This window comes from Echiichthys vipera, assembly GCF_963691815.1.
Source record: "Echiichthys vipera genome assembly, chromosome: 6".
Lineage (NCBI taxonomy): Eukaryota > Metazoa > Chordata > Actinopteri > Perciformes > Trachinidae > Echiichthys > Echiichthys vipera.
Genome location: NC_139831.1, coordinates 12,295,751 through 12,314,617, shown reverse-complemented (window position 1 = coordinate 12,314,617; position 18,867 = coordinate 12,295,751). Strand labels below are relative to the sequence as shown.

At 40.2% G+C, this 18,867-nt stretch overlaps 1 protein-coding gene across 1 annotated transcript in view; it reads left to right on the top strand.

The window, feature by feature from the left end:
• The window catches only part of slit3 (slit homolog 3), a 258,744-nt gene that overhangs the window by 13,913 nt on the left and 225,964 nt on the right, over positions 1-18,867 (top strand). The window contains exons 2-4 of the mRNA XM_083915485.1: positions 3,668-3,739; positions 10,550-10,621; positions 15,085-15,156. Of these exons, the coding sequence (XP_083771611.1) occupies positions 3,668-3,739; positions 10,550-10,621; positions 15,085-15,156 (216 nt within the window). The remainder of the gene's footprint in view (positions 1-3,667; positions 3,740-10,549; positions 10,622-15,084; positions 15,157-18,867) is intronic.

Sequence of the window (18,867 nt, the reverse complement as noted above, 5' to 3'; positions counted from 1 at the left end):
TTATAGCAACAGCAAGTGCTATACAATAAGTTAAATGGGATATATAAACACTTTAGGGGGAGACAAACTCAAATTGGTCATTTTATGTGGTTTGGACATTAAAAACAAGACAAGTCATTGAAGTCCGTCACTGGATATTTGACCAAGGATGAAAATAACATATAGCCTTATAAGCTTACACTGCAAATTGATCCAATCTATAATAGACTTCTTAGTACGTAGCATAGAGGCAAATCATCAATAATATGACTGATGTTAAAGGTTGTATACCTTTTAAGAATGACTAGAGGTCATACTTAACACCTTTTCATTATCCCCTAGATTTAGTGTCCTTTTTATTTGATAATGTTATTATTTAGTTTCCCCCTACATCTAGTTTTGCTCTGGCAATGGCCTTGATTTCCTCAGTTGTTTGGTGGCGACGCTAGATAGGGTGGTGCCATCACGCTCCACCTGGTCCTGTATCCTCACTGTTTGTTTGAGTCAAGAGCAGTTTCCCTGGTGAGAGCAGAAGTTTCCACTGTGAACAAGAAAAAGGTGGAGATAAGGATGGAGAGATTAGGGAAAAAGGCAGAGGAAAAACAGAGGGGTAGGAAAATGTAGCCAACTGTAAAAGAGTGAAAGATTGAGATAAAAGAGGAAAGATTAGGAAGAGGGAGAAAAACAGAGAGAGGCGAAGAAAAAGTGTTTAGTCAACTGTGAAACAGTGAAAGATAAGACTGAGAGATTGAGAGGGGGATACACGGTAAAAGGGGGAGATTGGAGAGAAGAAGTGGAGAGGAAGGCTGGGAACACTGGGGTACAGCTGGCTGCGAAGGACTGACTGATTGACAGTAAAGACCAGTGACTGGAGAAATGAGAGACGCAAGATAGATAAAAAGAAGGAGGGAGGGAAGAAAGAAAAACTGAGAATGTTAAAAGACGAGGAGAGACAGATAGCAGAGGGACATGGAGGAGAAGATGGAGAGATGTGGAACAGAAGCTTTCAGATTTGATGCTGCCTCAGAGTCACTCAGAAGTGAGTGGATACTTGCAATTACAAATCAACAAGAAAAAAAAAACTGTTGCTTTCATCATGGAAGCAGCTCTTTCCTCAAATGATAAATCAATGCTGTATTGAGCTTTTTCACCACGTCCAAGAAGGCTTATCAAGCTGCCTCGCTTTCCAAGGAACTGGCAATTACACACATACTGAAAGCTTGTGACAAGAACCAGCAGCATCGAGTCTGGATGATGGGGAAATGGCTTGCTGTCAGAAACTTATCTGGTCTCTTGAGCGCACGGCCAAGATGGATGAGACGCAAAATCCTCATGAATTTCCTCTCTGTTGTTATATTTTCTTCATGTTGTGTCTGCTTCCAAATGCTTGGATAACTTGATGATGTGGGTTTATATATGATTACAATGAATACAGCATCATACCAGCAATATCACTTTTATTTTTTGTGTTTCAGTAATTCCAGAATCTGTCAATTTATTGACGGATTGCAAGACTATTATTATTTTACTAGTTAGTCGACAGAAAAGGGGATGGTTGGGATTACATGGTCAACACCTTAAACCACAGGCCACAAGGGCTTAATTAACGATGTGTTTTTATTTTAATATAAAGAATACATTGACGTAGGAAAAGGGGTTAGCCACATAAATATATATTAGGGCTAGGGATGTCGGGATTAGTCAGTTTTGCCATAACCACGGTTACATAACATCGTGGCTTCTATAAGAATGGTAGAAGTTTATGGTGTCCTGAGAGAAAGTTGACATGCCACCCACCTGAAGTGTTGAGAAGAAAGGCTGTAAAGATGTCAGAGGGAAATGACACTCTAGCCTTATATCAGCAAAAGCTCTTAAATCTACAAAGAATTTGCAAAGCTTTCCGTCTAAAAGTTCCTGCAAAAAGGTTCAATACTTTGAATATGTTTACACATCTTTGAGATAATCATCCACCTCTTTATGCTGAAGTAAAGGTAAAAAAAGACACTTAACAAGTAAATGTTACGTTACTAAGCTGGAGCAAAACAGTTCAGATGTTAGTGAATCTTTTGGGGATATGTAGTAGTTACCTGGATGTAACTCCAGTTCTATGAGTACGTGTTGAGCTCTTGATTTTTAGTTTCATGTCTTTTTCTTCCATTGTGTCGAATAATAAATTCCCTGATTATTAATCATAAAAACTTTGGAACAGTGATTTTTCCTCTGACAAATAATCTTATAATGTTGTTATGGTGAACATGTCTAGTTTTCCTGTTTACACATCCAGCAGACACGGGGCAACACACTTGGCCCTCTGGCAAAAATAAGTCCAATATTTAAACTCATTTTAGCTCTGTTTTGGTCTCCACCATTGGCTGCTTGATGCTTCACTGTTTACTAGCTAGACATCAACTTCTGTCAGTCATTTTTTTGATGGGCAGGTTTGGCTGAAAACAAACTTCTTTTTCTGATATCAGGAATCCTCAATTGGACTGGGACATCATTCTGAGTATTTACTTGTTGTTGCTTATGATTTTTAGTACAGTCTGTATCAGATGAGATACTAAAACTACTTAATACCCCGGTGCCCTCTCAGGGACCCCTGGTGGACTCCTGGACCCCATTTTGGGCTTTGGGAAGTGCTGCCCTTGTCCCACACCAGCCCTCCCCCTCTCAGGCCGGGGTATGGCTCTTATTAGTGGTCCTTGCCATGGCAGCTTGGAGAAGCCTTTTGAAACCTAATATGGTCTTAAATCAGATTTATAAATGTTTAGGTGTATTATGAAAAACACACATGCAGGATGCCTCGGCAAAACCAGACTCTGTTTATGTGTATGTATGAGCGTGTGTCTGTGAGGGGGAGTGAAAGCTTACAAAGCAAGGAAAAGCGTTGTGTGTGTTGTCTATGCTCTCTTGTGTGTGTGTGTGTGTGTGTGAGTGTGTGTGTGTGTGTGTGTGTTTTCCTTGTCCTAATTCCTCCAGTACGACAGTGTTTCAATAAACAGCATACCCGTGTAAAGGGAACCAGTCTATACACACACACACACACACACACACACACACACACACACACACACACACACACACACACACACACACACACACACACACACACAAATACACACTCAGGCAGTCAGTTCATATTGCAGTATGCAGACGTCGTACACCCGTAGTTAAAACAGGTTGAATGACAGCCAGGAAACACGATAAGGTTTAAACTCTGATGATGGAAAGAGAAAATAATTTCATCCCACTTTTTTTGCTGGAAAATCTCTCAATTAGTTAGAGAAGCGAGAGGGCTGTGTATTTGTGTGTGTGTGTGTGTGCGCGCACATAATTTTACTAGTGCCTTTACGGTAGGAATGTTTGTGTATTTTGGTTTCTGTTTGTTTGTGTTTGTATGTGTGTGTGTGTGTGTGTGTGTGTGTGTGTGTGTGTGGGCTCATATGCTGTGGGGCATTCTCACGCTTTGTCCTGCCACATTCACTAATAGAGAGAGCGAGAACACACAGAGACACACAAACGTACACGCAGTTGTTCCTCACTGATTTTCATTTGATTATTAGCCTTTTCTTTTTGAATAATAAATCACATCCTTTGAAGTTACACAGTAATATATTAACTCCATAGTGTTAATGAAACTCAATTTGATCAGCAATCAGATTTGTAACCTCTGTGTTTCTCCTTGCAGGGATTTGAACAGAAACAACATTACCAGAATCACTAAAGTGGACTTCTCTGGCCTCAAGAACCTCAGGATTCTGTAAGTTTGTTTCTTTCTTTGTTTCTGTCAGCAGTTTGTGGTGATTAACTGTTCAGGGCTGCTGAAATGACTCAGGGGTTGCTAAGCCAGGTTGTTGAAATTACATTAAAATGCTTCTGCCTTTCTTTTGATTCCTTTGTGTTTATTCGTTACTGTGTTCATGTCTAAAAATAATGGGCTTCATGCCAGAGTTTGAGGTATTCTCATTCTCGAATTTTCTTAGTTTTAAACCTTGCATACTGACATACTGACATTTTATTCTCTTAATCTATTGGCAGTGAAAATTGTCAATACAAGGCAGAATGGAGCAGTTGAGCAGAAAATATGATTTTGTATTATACATAGCTAATGAATAAATCCCCTTATCAAGACGGTGCCAAGGGCACAATACCATACCAGTACCATTACCAATATCAAGAACTTCTGCAATCACCTGCCACTATTTTTTATTTGTTTGTCATAAAATGCTTTGTGCTTGTGCATGTACGATGGCTCTGAGTGGTCAAACAACTTTCTAAAGGCTTTTGACAGATGTGAAAAAACGCATAACCTGTTGCGAAAACTTTAAAGACTGACAAAAGAGTCTGAGTCGTTGTGTCCACGTAATGGACACAACCTGAGGCCATGTTTATTTTTAAAAACATTTTCAATACTGTATGGACCTTGTATGGAAGGGCATCTACTGCCCTATGGCATGACATTGTCATATTGCTGTTAAAAAAAAGTATGGGTTCATGGGCATATAAAACTTGCAAATTTGCATTTCATCGTTCCCTCATCTCTAATAGTTTGAGTTGTGTAAACAGTGGATGAAAAAACGCTCATATGAGATGCTATCAAATGAGATGCTATCAAATGAGCCCTTCAGTCATTTAGGTATGACGACTTCATGTTAAATCTACCAAGTACCAGCAGGTCTATTATGACCTCTTTCTTCTTCTTCTTTGTGACTCTGTATTCGTTTCTCTACAAGGATCCCATTAACAAAAAAACTGCCATGCTGGAGCAATTAGGCAAACTCTATATTTACCTAATAGGCCTGTATATGGCTATAGGGGAAACAAGTCTCTATAAAATAAAGTTTCCCATGGTAATGAGGGATCTCAGGGCAGGAGAGAATGCAAGTGTCTTATGCAAGGAGTTGAATTTTGTAATTACTGAGTATTTACGAGCTTTAATAGAGTAATTATGAACTGACATGCCAGTAACAAGCAGCAAGACTCATTTGTTAAACAAGCAGCAAGATGTTAAATTGGTATGGATATGATGACATGCAGAGAATAAACTGCTGAAATGCCTGAATTGTCAGCAGGAAAATTGTGAGTCACTGTTCATATGAAACAGTCAAAGACTCAGAACTCATTCCCATGTCTCTGAACAATAGTTAGGGAATGCGGACATATTTGCAGTATTGGGTCATGCAGAGATAGCAGAATGCTTTTGAAGGTGAAAATAAAAAATAAGTAACATGTTAGATTCTTTAAAGATGCTCAAAGGAGACTTGTATAACGCACTGCACATATAATTCAACTTGGACACATTTCTGCATTACTGCATTTCTCAAAAAAATCTTACTCCTCATTTTCACGCAGTGTTGCCAATGTGGAAGGAAACTTTAAACAGGTGCAAAGAACAGAATACACAGCTTATGGAGAATATACCCTCATAAGACAAATGCCCATTTATACATTGACAAGTTTTTTGTTCTATGTACAGTAAATGGGTCTCCCATACATATTGGACACAGAGAGACCCCTTTAAACGATGTGCGTCTGAACTAACATGATGAAATGGTTTGGTTAGCTAACACAGCTGAGCTGGACTGACCTCCAGTCTGTTTTGAGGCATAATTACTTCCAAAGGCGATTTACTGGCTACAGAGTAAACATCTAACTGTCAGTAAACATATCAAATAGACATTTTTTCCAAGGTATGAACGTTCTCTATTGTATTGTCTTTTTTAATCTTCTCGGGGGGATCCAATGACATGCCAAAGTCATTGCTGATGTTACTCATGCTTGTCGAACTCATACCGAAGCCTTGCACTCAGAGTGTGACTCCTGTTCTCCTCTCAGCTGTCCTAATTGACTTTAAGGGCTCTCTCAGTCTTCTGCCTCAAGTGGCTCAAATTTGTATGTGTGTATGTCGGTGTGTGTGTGTGTTTGTGTGTGTGTTAGGCCTATAATAACTATAATCACCGTTGGCTGCATGCAGCTTCCCTCCTCACTCTGCTTTAACCAGACCGGTAGATAAAAATACACTCCCAGCACAAACTACGCTGAGGAGTGGAAATAAGTTTATGTGTGTGTTTGCATGTGTAAGTGCATTTGTTTAACTATAACCATACTTGTGAGGACCATGATGGATTTTTGGAACATTTCCTTTTCAGGTTTCATCTGTGTATGGGCATGTGTTTGAGCAAGACTGAGAAAGAAAGAAAGACCTTTATTTGTGTGCATCCTGTGCTCTTAAAACAGTGGTGTGAAGGACCCAGAAAAAGAGGGTGTGTGTGTGTGTGTCTATGAGAGAGAGAGTGAGTGTGTGTGTTTGTATGTGGTGGGCCAGCAGCTTGTTTCGTGTGGTTGGTGATAAACTGCTGTGACATTTCCCCACTCTAAATCTCTTAAAGAAATGGCTTGGGAAAGGGAAGATAGTCTGAGAAAGCGTACACAAACACACACACACACACACACACACACACACACACACACACACACACACACACACACACACACACACACACACACACACACACACACACACACACACACACACACACACACACACACACTCACTCACACACACACATATATACATATTGTTGCATATGGTATCAAGAAATGAACAAAACCTACATGGTCACACAGAATGTGGCCTTTTCCCTTATCTGTAGGTATCACTGTTACTTACCAGGCCCCTATGTCTCACACATGCACACACACACACACACACACACACACACACACACACACACACACACACACACACACACACACACACACACACACACACACACACACACACACACACATGCACACACATGCACACACACACACACACTCATGCCTAGTTCTAGGTTCCTGGTCACTTACATACATCCCATGGGAAAAGTTTGCCTGTCGTTAAAAACTTCTAACATTCTTCCCAGGGAGGGCTGATGTAGAAAATCTATTCCTCAATGCCCATGGTTACATACAGCCTAGTAATTATTGATAATTAGTCATGTGAAAGCACTTTCTTTACATAATCAGACATCTTTTAAACACCTCAACCAAACACCTCAACGTTCAGAATACAATAAAAATATATTCATTGGACTCATTAGTTTGTATTTTAAATCCTGTAACATTGTATCTGACCTCACCATAGCATCTTAGTCAAACAGCCGACTGTAATCCGATTAAAAGTTTAACATCATTTTGTGTTCATTCACTACGTGTAATCCAATCCAGCAGTCTGAATATTCTTTAATTTGAGCGGTCAGACTGTCTTGCTGTAATCACAGACACAGCTTGTGTCGGCATGCATGCTGCATGCGCAACACTTAGCGTAATATCTTTGGCAGCCTTACATCGCAAGATTTCTTCCAGACTGCTGCGAAATTGAGTAATTCCAAACAAATTTCGATGTAGGTGAAAACTTGCGCATGATAATAAACATTTGGCTGTGGAAAGCTAATGTGGTTTCACCCGTTGTGTGTAAATAACACGTGAAGTTAATATCCCCTGAAGTATTTCCTTATTTCCTTCATATGCCAAGTGCTCTGAGGTTGCCATAAGGTAGCGTGACATCATTGGGTTTTTATAATGGTTGCTAAGATTCTCTAATATGGTTAAAAGAAAGCGTTATTAGATACACCAGACTCCACACATGAAATCAATACATGTTTTCTCTCTTTTCTCCATCTTTCTCCATCTCCCTGTCGATGACTAATGCCTGATACAGACCAATATAAAAACAATACCTCATCTGAACAATATGCCAGCATCGACTCCCCACACCATGTGTTTGGCTGAAGATCCCCTGCCTTTTTATACTTTATTCAATAAATCAGCATGCCGTTGATCCCTCATTTGGACAAATACAATATGATAGTTACTCAGAGTTATGTCTTGATTTAGCTTGTTTTACGAGACATGTTTTTCTATCAGGACGGAGAAAATGCAAATTAAATTATGAGTGATGGGCTGCAGTCAGGACTGTGCATATGTTTACATGTGTGTTTGCGTTTCCTTTCTACCAGTGCATAGCTCTACCCATGTTTACTCTCACATGTTTGCATACATGTCTGACATTGCTCATTAATGGTGGGGTGTGTATGGCTACACATTTTTTATACAGTGTATTTGTGCCCGATAGTGCGTGTTTGCCTGAGTTTTTTTTTTTTTCAACTCTCAGTACTTTTCTGTTGCATGGGTTGAGTGTTTCGGTGTATAAACTGGTTTAAGCATGCTGGATGTATACATTATTTTCATTTCCAAACAAACTGAGGAGAAAAATGTAAAGAAAATGCATTCCAAATGCAATTATCTGCTCATTGTTCAGACCATTAAAGCTGAAGTAGGTAACTTTATTTATAAAATTAGAAAGTTTGTCCAAACGGTGGGCGAGACTTTTGCAAGAAATATGCAATACTGTATAACAAATATCTCATTCATATTTGACCAGCGCTGCCTAATTTCACAGTTTTGATCAGAGTTCACAAGCATTCATTGACACTGCGTCTCTTCTTTTTTTCTCAACGTTCTATTAGAGTGTAATTCCGGCATATTTGCGTTTCATGGTCGTTTTCAACATACATATACATCAAATAGCTTATCAAGACAGTTTTTTTCATTAATGTACTATTAACAGAGAAATCCCAGACAGTTGCTAGCAGCCAGACTTGGCTAGCACTGATTAGCTCAGGGCAGAGAGCTAAACCATCCAAACCGACTTTTTTAACCACTAATATAAACCTCTGCAGTAGCATGATAACCAACAACATAGTAAGCGAACCCAGAGTTTATTAAAAAATACTGTTTTACAATGCTACAAGCCTTAGCAGCCAGCTACGTCCATATTGATAGACAGTCCATTCAAGTTGATTACCGAATGCACTGAGTACAGTTCAAGGAGAACTTCTCCGATAATATTTTATAAACAAAAAAAACTATCTTGATGGCTTATTTAACACTGGAATTACACTTTAATGCTACTCTTTTAAAAAATATTATTACTTTTAGTATTACTTTTTTTGCTTTATTCTATCTGGTAGTACTGCTGTTACGTGCATTGTATGTGTATATATCCCCCCAAAAAGAGACTACATCAGAGTCTCGGCTCCGTAGGTTATGTGAGGTCAGTCGCGGTGGAATCTTACAGATGACATGAAGCAGCAGGTGGACTCAGAGGTACAAGACTTTCTCACAGATTGTCTGTCTCATAGTGCTGTTGGCTGTATTGAGAGTTTCAGCAAATATGAGGAAAATGTTAAAGTAATAAGGAAAATACAAATAAGATTAAACAGAATGGTTGTGCTGCAAATTATTGATCTTTTTTTCAATTATCGAAACAAGTACTGGTAGTGTAAATACCCTTTTAAAAACCCTTTTTGGGGAGCGAAAAAGAGTGGGTGAATAGCTGTGCACACATCTATACATGTGTTCAAATAAAAATAATTTTCCTTGTGTGCATGCTTAAAAATGTGTGTGTGTCTTGAGTCCAACATATTGTGTGTTTGTGTAAAGAGCTGGTATGACAGACCTTGGATTAATGGATGTAATACAGCCGCATGTTTAAACAATCTTTCAAAAGAATATTTAATGGAAGATTTTGCCAAAACAATTCAAAGATGGCCGGCCAGAGAGAATCTCTTTTGATACAGCTTCTTCAGCCCTCCTTGCCTTTCTCTGTCATTTTTCAATATCTCTCTCACTCAGTCCATCTTGTCATTCTGAATCTCTAAATCTCAGTTTCCTCTCTATCATTGCTTCCTCTTTTCTCCTCTCCTTTTACAACTTCCGTACTCTCTTCCTCTGCCTCTCACATCAGCAGCTTTTCCCTTCAATCTCCTCCATCCCCTCCTCTTTCTCAGGAGATGTCACTCTTAACATCCTCAGACAGAAAATATAAACATTCATATCAGTGGAGATGTTCTCTCTCCTTTTACTCTGTCCCATCTGGAAAACCTTAGATCACCCCAAAACATGACAACACACACAGAGCAGAGACGAGAAAAAGAGATATGCATTACATTGGGAGCCGCACTGGAAAGACGGATCCATAGAGGGGGGTGGAAGAGGGATTGGTTGTTAATTGTTTGTTTTGGCTCACTAGAATGTGACATTTGTGAAATGCTGCATGTCTTAAACTTTTCAAACTTTTGCTTGATGCCAAATTAATTGCACTGATTCCTTGTTTATACAGCGAATTTTTAAAAAGTTCAAATGTCTCTCTCAATGTTTGAAATCTTTCTATTTCTCTCTGGCAAGCAGCTGATGTTTGCACTTTCCAGAAAAAGAGATTTATCGGTTGTGTCTTCGTTTGGTTTGAACTTCCAGGTCAGACAGCTGGCTGTAGATAGGTATTCCCAACTACATGGCTGTCCATCAGTTAGCTATTTGAATGAAGCTTACAATACTTCAACTATGTAATGTTACTGATAATTCTTATTACTTACTCCTTTGCCAATCACTTTTATTTCTACCTTGTCATGATTGTCATTTGCTGCCTATAGTATTTCTGCTGGTATTGATTTTAAATTGTGGATTTGTTAAACTATGATTGTAAATACAACTGTTGTTCTTCTCTCTGTGTCCATCCCTGTAGTCATCTGGAGGACAACCAAATCAGTGTTGTTGAGAGAGGAGCCTTCCAAGACCTCAGACTGCTGGAGAGACTGTAAGTACACCATCATATTCTGCTACGTGTTGTGTGTGGGTGAAAAAAAGAAGTGCAGATGCAAACTTAAGTTATTTTCGGCATGTAAAAAAACCCAACAGACTACAGAGATGCACACACATAAGTTATCCCAAAAATATACACGCATACACGGCCGCAAACAGGACTTAACGCGCTTGCAAATATTTGACTTCCTACTGCTGATTTTCCATTTTGCCAAACATACACACACCTTTTGACTTTCAATTCTGTAAAGCGCACACACACACACACACACACACACACACACACACACACACACACACACACACACACACACACACACACACACACACACACACACACACACACACACACACACACAAAAACAAAGTCACACAAAGAGTACCTGGATGATATCCGAGTCCATCCACTTCACAGACAAGCTTGGAATCTCTCATAGATATTGCCTTGTTCAGTATGTATGTGTGTGTGTGTGTGTGTGTGTGTGTGTGTGTGTGTGTGTGTGTGTGTGTGTGTGTGTGTGTCCATCAGCTCACACCAAGGCTCTAGTCAACAGAATCAAGGTGTCACTGCACAACACAACACTTCCCACACACACACCTGCATGTTTATGACTCTGTTGGTGCGATGACAGACACACAGCTCTGCAGGAGGATATGTGTGTGTGTTAGTGTGTGTGTCTGCTGTACAGTGTGTCAATATAGCTGTGGCTTGAAATTGAAAAAAGAGTCACACTGTATATTGTTAGATATTATTGAAAGTGATATAGTATTCACTTTTTGTGTCTGTGTCATCATGGCAACATGTGGTATTGGAGACGCCTAGTCTAGAGACCTACCACAGAGGCGGTTTTGAATATTTTGCAAGACACAGTCACAAAACTTTACAGATGTGTGTTTGAGATTATAAATGAAGGTAGAGTTTAAAATTTGGATGATATCTGATCAAGGGCGCTGGAAGCAAAGGAGTAGAAAGTAGGGAAGGGGCCATTGCCCTACCAATTTTGTGTGTTCCCATCGAAGATATGCTGTGTCCCAAATCGCACACTACAGTGGGTGTACTGACATTCGTACACTGTGTGCCCTATGTACTGACACGATCAGTACACTAATTTTCCCCAGTAAGTGGTGTCTCTTATGACACACTGCACTTACCGGAAATGAAGATTGTATTTCTCTTTTACATTTAGAAAGTGAATCTAGTTGTTGCCGCTCCGTTACACTATTGTTCCACCATTTTTCGGTTTGAATTAAGCCCTGCCTCTTCCGGTACGTAGACAAACTGGCGGCGATTTAGGGCGTTGAGTGTGGATAAATGCATTTAACCGACTTCTGGCGTGAATGCACTTCCACCCTCAAAAAAGACAGTTTGAGGGTAGACACAGCAATAGTCTCTAGTTTAAAGCTGTTTATAAGGGCTGGCTTTCCCGTGATGTAACAAACCTTCTAGCTGCCATATTGGAGGTCCTTAACTGATGAGGACAGCATTTCTACACTTTGGACCTGGCTGACTTAACAGTGTTAAATTCACATTGCTGGGCTTGGACAGGAGCTGAGAATTTCCTCACTGATATGATAATGTCAGTTTCTTAGCTATTTATATTGTCACTTTCTTTCCGCAATGCACTTTCACAGTCTCACAATGTCAGTAATATGAAGACAAGATGAGCTTGTCCCGTAGGCACAACATTGGTTTAAAGATTTTGTCTGCCACGAAGAGAAGAGTTTACGAATAAGAGGGAGCTCTTGTCCCAAGACGTGACGAGACGACAGCACTTAATTCAGTGCTGGTGACGGCAAACGCTGAGTAGCAGCAACATGTGTATGGTGTCTCTTAACGGAGATCACACATCTGATAGTGAAAACGATCTGTGGTGGGCTGCTTTAATGTTGAAAGGCTCTTTAATGCGCTGTGTCAGTAAGGGTCAGAGGTGAGGGGTTAGTGGGGGAAGAGGTTAGAAGGCAACATAGTTGTGTGTCAAAACTCACACAAGAGACAGTATTTCATTTATTTAAGACATTGTGCAACTTTAACAATTCATAGCTAAAGTTTATTGTCAATATGTTTTACTGTTGACATTTTGTAGTGGTGATGATAAAGTGTCTTGAATTCTATTTCTTACTTTACTGATAGTGGAATGCTTTTTTAAAATGCTTAGCTGACAGGGTCTCTGATGTTGTGGTTGTCAGGGGTGAAAGTTTAGGGTTGAGAGGTCCCGGTGCTTAGTCTCTGCGATTTATGGCGTCACAATGTGAAAAACATGAAGCTTAGGTAGTCACCTCTGTGGGTGAGGACATTCATGTATGTCAACACATAAATTATAAAGCCATGGGTATGATCATCTCACCTCTCATGTGGTAATTTAAACAATGACTCAGAGTTGGCCTGAAATGGCGAAAGCTAAGGATTAGCTGATTTTTTTTTTCATAAGGTTTTAATGGTATGGTATCTTATTTTGTTTTCCTTCCAAAAATATATTAAACTTCTGGATTTTGAGGTACGGGCCCAGTGAGATCCGTTCCTTTCAGTCTCCAAACCATTTCTGCTGAACTTTACTGTGATTCTGACTAATAGGGCTAATTTTCCAAATTTAAAAAATATAGTGCCCATGGCCTTGTGGTCTGGTAATATTTCAGAGGTTTAAGCAGAAGAAACTCGTCATTATTATTTGAAAATACACAAAGGATTCTTCTCTAAAAACCATAACTGTTGTGTGAGCGAAAATCTCAAAATGACTCATAACTGTAATAGTAGCCGATCACTCTCTTTACTTTGGTGCCAGCAGTTACTTTCTCTGAGCAAGGGTCAGTTATTTCAAATGGCGGATATCTCTTTTTGGACTGCAGCTCTCTTTCCGTTGGTGTACACAGAAGTGAAAGTCAGGGTCTTATTATCATTATCACCAGGGTTTAAAGGTCGGTGTCTGCGTCTTCTCCGGCACAGATTCTACCATGTGACCCTGTGACCCTTCACCCTCCTTTTTTTTCTCTTTCCCCTCCACGCCTCGTTTCTCAGCCAAATGCTTTGCTTGATAACACTTTCACTCCCTCTCCTGGCGCTGTCCTCATCTATCTCTGCAGCAGCCAAACCCACCCTCCTCCTGCACACAAGCAGACACATCTTTCACCCTTAAACACTCTATCTCTCACTTTACCCTCACACACATGTCTACCTGTTTGTCAACACCATTCTTTCACTCCCTCTCCATCTTCCTCTGCCTCTCATTCCTCTGTAAATAATTGCCATGTGTACATATCATGCTCAGTTTAGCATGATCAAACAAGGAATGGTATTTAACATGTAAAAATATAATATTTCATATTAGTTGACATATTTATAGGAAAAAGGCCCCAAATTGTTTCATCGGAACCTTTAAAAATTCCCAGGAATACAGAACTACGTAGAGGTGATTATGTTGAGTTAGAGAGATCACTACATCCACGTCTTAATTAAGAGTTGTCATTAACTTTTCTTTTTTTTTTTTTTCAATTTTATGTTATTTATTTGAAAGCCAGGCAAACTTACTGTTTTTGATGTATACATACATGTGCATGTAGAGATAAATGCTTGCATATGTAACCATTCTGCTTTCCCAGCTGATGAGTTTATGCCCAACACCTGTTGACTCGTACCTGATTGGTAATCTCTGTTTGTCTAATATCCTGTTTAAAAATTACATGGTCTTTCTTTTGGGCTGACGATGATCCTCTGACTAAAATATTGACTTTTGTTTGTCACTTTATTCACATATTATCTTCACTTTTTTATGTGCAGGCAATTTCTTATTCTGATATGGGGCTATTTATGTTGGCTACACGCATCTTACACTATTGGAAAGCATTCAACAGCGCATTTTGTGCATTTTTGGGTTATCAAGATAATATGTTCTAACTTATTTTTGCTATCTTAAAACACAGTAATGCACATGCCTCTTTTGTAACCCCCTAAATTGATCATGTCTTCTTCTTTCCATAAAGTGGCAAAACAGGTAAAGATTTTTGTCCAAAATTGGTGTTAATTGTATTTCCTTAGTGAATTGAGTTTTGTTTTCTTTTCTGAACACATCTTTCAACTTAGTGCGGATGTCTGTAAGATGCCAGAAACCCATACGTGTTCCTCCATTCACTCCCAGGTCAAACAACACACAGGGATGATAGTGATAACTGGCTTTAGAGAGCTTACTGCACGATAACCTGCAACTGACACGGACACACACACACACACAAACCACACACAGTATGATAACCTTTAGGTCATGATCAGAGGAAACCAGACAGACTTTCCCATGAGTTTGACATTTGAACCGTGAACCTGCTGACCTTAAAGGTGATCCAGTCGCCTGGTTGCTTATAGTTAAGTCAACACAAAAGCATGAATCGGGGTGATTTATGACTGTGTTTTTGTGCGTGAAAGTGAAACCGTTTAAATTGAACTATATTTCCCTTTATTTTATCCCTCAGTCGTCTGAACAGAAACAAACTCCAGTTCCTCCCAGAACTTCTCTTCCAGTCCAACCCCAAACTCGGACGACTGTGAGTACACTTTTCTTGTTTTTCCATCTCTCCTGCTTTCCTCAAATCTCTCATCTCTCTCTCTCTCTCTAGCTCTCCCTCTGTCACTCTCTCTCAGCCCTTTTCTGTCTTCTTTTGATGTGTTACATGATCCATTTGAAAACATGGCCACAGTGCAATGTCAGAACTTTTATCTGAGCTGAAGGTTCAAGCCCCGTGCCAGGTGACACAGTGCCGCTCTGTGCTCCTGCCGAGAGGTGAAAAAGAGTGTGTGTTCGTGTGTGCGGGCATGATTTTAAGAGGTGAACTTGTGCCTGGGGCGAATGTTTTGCTTGGACCTGTGAGGAATTTTTATTCGGGAATATGAAGTTTTCCCAGAGCATTCAGAGTGTAAGAGCAGGTCATACTGATGGAGAGAAGCCTCCACCTGCTCCCCTTCTCTCTCTTGTTCATCTCACCTTCCCAGACAAACTCTCTCTCTCTCACTCTCTCTCTCGCTCTCTCTCTCTCTCTCTCTGTCTTTCTCTGTGTGAATCGGTGCAGCCACCCTGTCCTCTTTTTCCCTCTCTGTCTGCACTCTTTCTTTCCACTCAGGTTTTCTATTTTTCTTGTCCTCGGAGAGTCTCTGTCAGCTTAGGTTGAAGGTTGAAACACCTTCTGAACTTTATAGGTGTTTATATTGGGCTGCCTTCAAGTAGAGCTGTGTCTGTGTGTGAGTGTGTGTGTGTGTGTGCGTGTGCGTGTGTGCGTGTGTGTGTGTGTGTGTGTGTGTCTGTCTGTCTGTGTGAGAGTGTGTGTGTGTGTGTGTGTGTGTCTGTCTGTGTGAGTGTGTGTGTTTGTGTGTGTGTGTGTGTGTGTGTGTGTGTGTGTTGTGTGTGTGTGTATGCAGCAATTTTTGTGTGCATTCTTGAGCTCACATGTCATGTAAGTGTAAGAGCCTGCATAAATTTTAGTATACTGTATCTACATATCTGTGTGTGTGTGTGTGTGTGTGTGTGGCGAGGTGTTAGGATAGGGAATACCAGTGCAGGGACATTAAGGTTCTCACTTCCCTTACTCTCCTTTGTAATGTTTCCATTAGGCAGGACGCCCTGGAAGCTACTGTAACCTTTCCTTGTTCTGTGCATGGTCTGTATTGAAGTATTAGGTGTTTAAGGGGATCAAAAAGATTTGGACCAATAAAAAAATTGAAGGGATTCCACAGAAAAGCTCTTGAGTATCAAGAATTCCGTGCCTTCAAAAGTAGGCCTGAAAAGTCCATAGCTTACTTCGTCACAGAAAACAAAAACTTACAGCAGTGTAACTAGAATCAGTCATTGCAGTGTCACAATGTACCAGAATGTCCTAAGAAATGTCTCAAATAATGACTTCTATACCACTGACACGTATGTTCAATATGTTTCTTTTTTAATTGGGCCACTTCCAAACTTTTACAGCCACTCCTCAAGCCTGCAAGCAGTGACTATTTGGTGCTCCAAAAAATGATGCCTGAAAGTGACAGCTGTTTGAGGGCATTTAGACAGATGCTTCCTCACAGTAGGTTTCAATTGGACAATTAATTTCGAAATTAACCATAATATCTACATTACTCCGCCAATACACCTCCTCCAACGAGTCTTACAGAAAACAATAGATCTTTTAGATAAACTGAAGGATGAATTGCAGTTTTGCAGGTTCAGACAAACAGCTTGTGGAATTGTCTAAAAGGTGTAGATATATAGCATTACAGGTTTTTTGTTCCACAGTGGAAATGCTATTTAGGCTTGCAAAAGAAGAAGAAGAAAAAAAGAATAATACATTTTGAAAGAATGTTTTTTTTAAAAAGAAATAGCATTTTTTTCATGTTTTTTTCATGAACTTTTATTATGAGACAGAGCGAGTGAACAAAAACAACATAGTAGTAGTAGTAATAACAATGGTTTATGGATGATGACAATAATTAAAGAATTGTATTTTCTGCAGTGCTTTCTCAATTTGATCTCTTGTGTTGGCAGAGAAGCCACAGAAGGATGAAATCTTCTCAGCGGGGTGTTCACTGTGAAACCTCTATTTAAAAACTCTGGACAGACAGATTGTGTGTTTTTATGTATTTGTGGTGATGCGTGATGTATTGCTGAAGACAGCGTAGTAGACTGTTATGGCTGAAAGCAAATTGTCATTTACGTCAACTGTGGCTTCCAGGATCACACACAGTCAAAACCCCTCATGTGAACCTCAGGGACACACAGTGACGGGGGCAAACACTCCATCACGCTCACTCTCACTGCGTTTACCTCTTATTTCCAACCCTTTACTCTTGTTCTTCATGAGTGACAGTCTTATTTTCTCCACCGCCTGGATTACTATTCTATAAAACCCGTAATTGGTCTCGATAGCTTTTATTTATCGCCGGTCGAATATGGATCCCTATAGGGCTCTCAGAGAACTCAGTACGACAGTGGAAAGGGTGAACGTGTTCCAAACTTAACATTATAAATCTCATGTTCTTTATATCCCTACTTTGCCATCAGCACAATCTAAATTACAGTGTCTGGAGTTTCCTCCTGCTCTTTATTTTTTTCGTCTTTCCATTTTTCTCATCTTTCGCAGACATTTTTCTGTACTTTTTTCTCCCATCCACGTAAATTTTGCGAATTAAGGAAGTGGCGGTGATGTAAATGTAAAAGACAGGTATGTAGATGAGAGAGTGTGCAAGAGAGAGAGACAGCAGAGAAAGAAACAGAGGTAGAATGATAGCAGATAACCAGCGAAAGTTCGTGTGAGAGACTGAAAGAGAGAATAACAGTAGGACAGTAAGGAGAAGGAGACAGGGAGGTTTGCTGGTGGGTTTCTGGTTTGGGTTCGTAACCTTCCTCTCTGTCAGCCTCTGTTAGATATTAAATGATGGCAGTGTGATAGGAATTACCTCTTAACCCTCCTATTAAAGCCCTGTGGTCTGAGGTTTGGAGACGGGAGGAGAGGGAAGGGGCTGGACTAGCATCAAGGGAAAATAGGCATGGGTTGGAGATTTTGCTCTTGAGAAGGGTGGGAGGTAAGGGCAAGAGGTATCAGGCTGGATAATACTTTTTACCAGAATCTTGGATCCTGTCGAGATGATACGAAGCGTGTGATTCGAAGCTAGAACCGAAGTGGTTGGCTTTGTGTCTTATTGGAAAATGTTCTAATTGAGCAGTGAGTGTGGACGGTGAGCGCCTGACAAAGACAGATGAACAAAGGTATTGGCGAGGTCATGTGACGGAGGGGGATGGATGGATGAAAGGATGCTCGTGGAGGAGGAAGGCAGTGGGGAGATGGATGAAGGGATTGGAGTCCTAGTGACCTCACTAGGTGCTCGGTGGTGGGGACAAAGGTTGGGATGGTGAGATAGATGGATCGTGGACTGGAGTCTGTGGGTTTTAGTGTGTTCAGTCTGTGGTCTTTTCCCCCCACAGTTTGCAGAGACTGTGGTCTCACAGCGCATGCACCCAGACACACACTAACACACACACAAAGACAAAGCTCTGAGTTGAATACATTTACTAGAAAAGCAATACATTTATGGTTTGAAAGGCAACAATCATGATGGCTCGTATGAAAAAATGAAAGCCACCGGGTTAGAGAGCTTTTGTGCATCGGTGCACATCACAGTGCATCTGGGAGGTTTACTGTGCTAAGTGACTTGATGGCTGTTAGTCTCCTGTCTAATAACACTGACCCAGACTAAGCCTCATCCTGTTATCTGCACTTTCTGCT